Genomic DNA, 6,339 nt, shown 5'->3' with positions numbered 1-6,339 from the left:
CCCAAATATAAAGACCCAATTCTAAAGAGGGCATCTGAAATGAACAGACATTTCTCAGACAAAGAAGTAAAAGATGCTATTAAATATATGAAAAAATGCTCCACATCACTGGTCATTTGAGAGATGCAAATGAAAACAACATTGAGATTTCACCTCAACCCACAAAGAATGGCTGCTATCAAGAAATCACACAATAATAAATGTTGGCAGGGTTGTGGGGAGAAAGGAATCCTTCTCCATTGTTGGTGGGAGTGCAGACTGGTGCAACCACTATGGAAGTCAATATTGAGATACCTCAAAGAACTAGGATTAGAGGTTCCATTTGACCCAGCCATCCCTCTGCTGGGTATCTTTCCAAACGAATTAAAAGAAGCATACCACAGTGATATATGCGCACCCATGTTTATAGTGGCACAGTTTATAATAGCTAAAAGTTGGAAACAGCTGATCTGCCCATCAATTAGAAAATGGATAAAGAAGATGTGGTTTTTCTACAAAATAGAATACTACTCAGCCATAAAGAATGAGAAAGTAGATTTATTCATAGTTAAATGGGTACATTTTGAGGATATACTTCTAAGTGAAATAAATAAGGCACACATATGCAAATACCGAATAGTATCTCTGGTGTGAAAAACTAAAATATTACTCAAGATCCTAATCGGGCACTTAGCAAATAGGAAGAAAAGGACCAAAGGTGTAGGGACAGTGAGAAGGATAGGGAAGGGGGAATAAGGGAAAAGGAAAAAAAAATATGAGAAAATGTAAAAATGGAATTAAAGTGTTTGAAGGGGGGAGGGGAGGGGATGGTGAAGGGAGGGTTGGGACAAGGGGAAAAAACGAGAACCAAGACCTGGCATGTAAAGATACAAGATCCCACTAATGAATGTAACTACTGTCTACCTAAAATGTGCCAATAAATTAAATTTTTAAAAAATTTTTAAAAAATGTTTAATCATAAAAAAAAAAAAGCATCTGAAAAGCACAAGAAACAATCAGCAGAGTGAAGAAACAAAGAATGGAAAAAAAGTTTCTGCCAGCCACTCCTCCAACACAGGACAATAGATTCCAAAAATAAAAGATTCAACCAAGAAATGGGCCACTGGATTGAATAGATACTTCACAGATAAGAAATATGAATTGCCAATAAATACATGAAAAAAATGTTCCATGTCTCTGAAATACAGTTTAACAACACTGAGATTCCATCCTACCCCAGAAAGAATGGCCATCATCAAACTATCAAAGAATAACAAAGACTGTTAAGACTGCCCTTTTACATTGTTGGTGGGAGTGCAAACTAGTACAAGAATTATGGAAATCAGTTAAATGTTAAAACTATAAATTCCATTTGACTCACCTCTTTCATTCTAGGTATCTTTCGAAAAGAGTTAATGACATCAAATTACACAGATACAGCACACCCATATTTATGGCAGCACAATTCATAAGAGCTAAATCTTGGAAATATTTCTATATATCCATCAACAGATAAGTGGGTAAAGAAAATGCAGCATTTATTCACAAAGGAGCACAACTGTACCACAAAGAAGGATATATTTGAGTTATTTGTTCAAAGTAGATACACCTTCAGACAATAATGTTAAGTGAAAGAAATCACACAACAGTCTAAATGTGTTGTTTCTCTTGTGATAAACCCAGAGTAGAAATAATTTAAAGAGCAAAATAAAAATAACAGGAAACAGAGACAGATCTGCAAACAGGAAGGGGGGCCTCAGATGGAGGGAAGGAGGAAGAACGGCAGGAGAAGTGAAAAGAATGAAGATGTGTTCTGCACATGTAGGTACTCACCGTGATGAATGCAATCATTATGTAAGCAAACAGGTAGCAATAAAAATAAAAAATAAATTTACAAAATGGTGCGGATGGATGCAGGTAAAGCCTTGACAGTTATACCTTTCAATAACACTTGCTGTCAAAAAGAAAGGAGCAGGGCCAGGGATTTAGCTCAGTGGTACCACTCCTGTCTCGCAAGTACAAAGTCCTAAGTGCGATAAGTGCGATCCCCAATACCAAAAAAAATAAAGCAGCAAAGGGACGGTTACAATCAATGTATTATAAGTTACATAATGACAGTTCTCCAAAGGCAAGAAAAGTACATATAGATGTAGGTCTTGCTTACTTCCTCTAACTAGTTTATATTGGCTAAAGCAATAAGGAATAAACTTTAAAATTAGTAAATCTGAGAACTAGGTAGGTGTGTTATATCATGGTAGAGCTTCCAGTGGACTCTGGAATCTCTCGGTTTTCAAAGCCTTGACTGCTGGGACATCGGTAGATCACATAAACTTCAGTGATTTCCTGTCAGATAATAACAGCACCTCTGTCGTAGGATTATCAAGACAATTCAGTAAATTAATATCAAGTCTATTATATTTAAGGTACTTCTCACTGTACAAAGCACATAGCGAAGTGCTGCTTGTTTGTGGCTGCTACAATAAAATGTTCAAGTGCCCTAACCTGATGATGAGAAGGGCATCTGGGTCGGGCAAAGACAGCAGCGAGGGAATGAGAGAGAGAAGTTTAAAGAACATCAAGATGCAGTATTTACCAATACCCTGTAACAGACATATTCGTCATGGACCACAAACATATGCTAATAAACTGTTTAAAATGGCATGACATGCATAACACATAAGCAACAGATGAAATGGATAAGACTATATTTTATAGTTATTTTTTGAGCAGAAATACAAAAATTAAGAAACGGAGGAAGTCCACTAAACGAAATAAGAAGGAAAGGACAGATGAACCAGATTTACTTAAGTTTTTCCATTTCATTCTTTTTCAATTATACTCATTTACATTTTATGTTATTTCATATTTGTACTTATATTTTAACTTTATATATCTCCATGTTTTCCATTTTAAACAAAATACATATATCAAAAATGGAGTTTCCAAAAAAATCTTTATAGTCTTACAATTCCAAGAAAACTATTGGTAACGTTTTAACCCTTTTCCTCCTATCCTCCCATAAAAAGCTATAGTCTTTTGCTTAATCATTTGCTGTTATGTGTGCCATATCTGTTCTTGCCTCGATCCATAAATCTTATATTCTCAATATGTTAAAGAATATCTATGGTAGATTTATGAAAATAGAAATACAGTCAGCTCCCCAAAATATCCTACTGTAAGGCCGATTCATGAATATTCTCTCATGTTTTGTTTTCTAAGAGTCTATATTCAAAACTGAATAAGGAAAAACTTCATTTTGCATAATCAGTTATACTTGTTTCATATATATGCTATATATTAAAGAAATCTTGTCTTTCTTTACTCTCTTTACAATAAAAGTATTAAGCCAAATTTAATTGACTAATAATGTTTCCAACAGTCAATCACGAGCATTATAGAGTAAAAGTACATGGCTTCAAGAAATCTGTAAAACATGACCTAAGTGAAGAAAGTTTGATAAAGCTCTAAAATAACAGACAAGACTGAAAGAACTACTCATCTTCATAAATTGAGAAGCTATTTAAGATTATGTGTCAGCAATTTTAAATTACAAATTCAGTAGTGTTAAAGTTCCTTAAAATGAAAAAGATAAAATCTATATATATTCCAAAAATCAATAAATGTATTGATTGTGATTAAATATTTTCTTAGCTTGTGAAATTATATTTTCTCAGATTGAGTCTACTTGAATATCAGGCAATAATGTACTATTTACAGCATAAAGTCAAATTATCAAACCTGAGAGTATTCCATAATAAAAGGAACTGTCTTGTCTTAGTGCTAAAACAGATGTCATAAAATAGAGACTAACCATCTGAAACGTAGAAATGTTCAAAACATACCTTTGTCAGCTTTATCTCAACAGAATATAAAAACTCCTTCAGGAATGCATCACAACACAGTCTATATAAAACTGATTCCGCAACAAAAAATAAGGCAGGCAGATGATCATAATCTAAGGGAGCATGGTCCAAGGAAGTGTAAAGCATATTTAAAGCATCTGAAATATTAAAAAATAGAAACTGTCATTTAAAAATTACCCAGTTTCCGTACATGCTGTAATTAATTCTTGCAGTTAACTATTTGCTCATCAGATACTGGTTTTAAAACGTATCTCAAATTCTTTACAACCCTTTCCATCAAGAGATAAAATCTACCATCCATTCCCCTAAACTCAAGTAGTCCTTGTGGTTCCTTGAAGTGACAGTATGCAGCAGAAGTGACCTGCATGACTTCTAAGGCAGATGAGAAAAGGCGGTACAGCTTCCTCCAATCCGTTTCCCCAACCCCCAGCTCTGGAACTCTCAGCTGCCATGCAAGAAATCCAACAGAAAAGCTGCGACCATTCCAAACAGTTGGGAATCATTTTAAGTGAAATCAGATGTCACTGGAAATTATTTAAGCAGTTAAATGGCCACTGCTAAATAGACAGTGGACTACAGAATAGAAGACAACAAGAATACTGGTGGAAATCCTATTAGGAGATGATTTTTATTATTCTAGGGATGGTGAGCAGAAACCATGTTTAAGAAATCTTCAGGAGGTCAATGTCCAAATAAGTCAAAATGCTTTTTGTGTAACATGAAGCTCAACAGAAAATATCTTCAAAATAAAGGTGTTTGTTATTTTACAAGATCAGAACTGGAAAGGGTCCAAAAATGGTTAATAAAATTGCCCACTGTGTGCACATTTCTCTACCTGCTAGTTGGCCTGGTGAACATAAAGACACCATATGATAGTGACCCAAGCTCCCGGTCTGGACATCTTACTGAGAAAACTAGGGAAATAAAGAGGGGTACAAGGAGGGAAGAGATACTTTCTCCCCCCAAAGCAAGTTAACAAGAGTATTCTGAGCCGGGCGTGGTGGCACACACCTGTAATCCCAGCACTCAGGAGAATGAGGCAGGAGGATTGCTGTGAGTTCAAGATCAGCCTGGGCTACATAGTGAGTTGCAGGTCAGTCTCAACTATATAGTGAGACCCTGTCTCAAAAAACCAAAAAAAAAAGAGTATTCATAACAGGATGTTTTTATATTCTTCTGGACAGGATCAGCCATGTGACTCTTCCCAATCTATGCACTGGTAACTTAATAGGAATTACTCTAATTCAAGCCAAGTGTGCTTTACCCCTGGACTGGGCAAAGGACACACCTTCTGAATCACATGACCGCCAGAGGCCAGAACACAAAAATGAATCAAGCACTTGCCTACTGGTTGGTAACAAACTAAAGGTCTTTACCTCAGTGTCACTTAAACATTTAAGAGCGGTCAGGCTGTGAATAGCATGGGCTAAAGGGGATATAAAGGCAAGTTAAATGCAAAACAGTTCTTATTGCTTGAAGCTCCTAGAGAGCATTACAATCCCAATTTACATGGGGCAATACTCCCTGACCTTACATGGTTAACATTCTGAAACTCATCTTAAAAGGGACGTACAAAACATTTAGGATAACGAGAGAAAGAATTTTACCCCCTTAAAAATAATGTTATTTAATTTCTTTTTTAGACTGGTTAGAGGGTGCTTGAAAAGAGACATATAAATAAGAAGGGATAAATGAAAAGGTAATGAGGAAAATTAGCTCTATAAAATAAGTTTAAAAAGGCCATTTGATTAATGTTTTATGAGTAAGAATTATAAAATGCAGAAATAAACTTTTCTAATGTATAGTGCTTATTGTAATTGGAAACCACTAAATGACAATTTATATTACTTTTTAATTAGTTGCTAATTTTAGAAAAAGTAATAAAGACTATAATGAGAAAAAGTTTTTAAAAATAATTTTGTAATTAAAAAGTTGAGCAGTTAAATTCATAAATTCAAAATTACCAAAGAAACTTTTATAATGAAACATTATGAGTTACTTTGATAGAAAAGAACAAATTTTTCTTGTGTCCTGAAAAAATTCTAGAAATTAAAGATCTCAAATTATGTCTTAACTGCTAATCTCGAAAATACCTCGGCTCCTCAGAAGAGCTGAGTTAGAGCACATACCGTCTTGGATTTCTCCTTTGCATTGTGCCAGATACATTACTTCAGTCCATGCAAAAGGGAGATGCACGTGCTTCCCACAGCCCAAGGAACTGAGGCCCAGTTTTCTCTGTCATGGGGAAACATGAAAAAAGGCAAACAAAAATGTACATCTTTTATTTGCTTATTCATTTTTATCATCTCTTAATTATATTCTGAAAGTCACTCTGTGAAGTTGATGCTTTGTGGCCAGAATTATACACAACTTTATATTATTGTCTTTATTATTTGTATTTTTGACATGTTTTTTCAAACTGTATTGGTACTTCCTGTAGAGAATGTTAATATTCTGGGTGATATCATTCATTATTTAATAAAATAATCTTTACTAT

At 34.7% G+C, this 6,339-nt stretch overlaps 1 protein-coding gene across 3 annotated transcripts in view; it reads right to left on the bottom strand.

The window, feature by feature from the left end:
* The window catches only part of Tmem232 (transmembrane protein 232), a 196,794-nt gene that overhangs the window by 168,536 nt on the left and 21,919 nt on the right, over window positions 1–6,339 (bottom strand). For all 3 annotated transcript variants that reach the window (XM_010632230.1, XM_010632231.2, XM_010632232.1), the window contains exons 4-5: window positions 5,972–6,077; window positions 3,822–3,979 (exon numbers count right to left, since the gene is read on the bottom strand). In XM_010632230.1, coding sequence (XP_010630532.1) covers window positions 3,822–3,979; window positions 5,972–6,077 — 264 coding nt within the window. The remainder of the gene's footprint in view (window positions 1–3,821; window positions 3,980–5,971; window positions 6,078–6,339) is intronic.

Source organism: Fukomys damarensis, unplaced genomic scaffold (assembly GCF_012274545.1).
Source record: "Fukomys damarensis isolate Sample0158 unplaced genomic scaffold, DMR_v1.0_HiC HiC_scaffold_3, whole genome shotgun sequence".
Taxonomy (NCBI): domain Eukaryota; kingdom Metazoa; phylum Chordata; class Mammalia; order Rodentia; family Bathyergidae; genus Fukomys; species Fukomys damarensis.
Note: the sequence above shows the minus strand (reverse complement) of the source record. Positions and strands in the feature narration are given on the sequence as shown.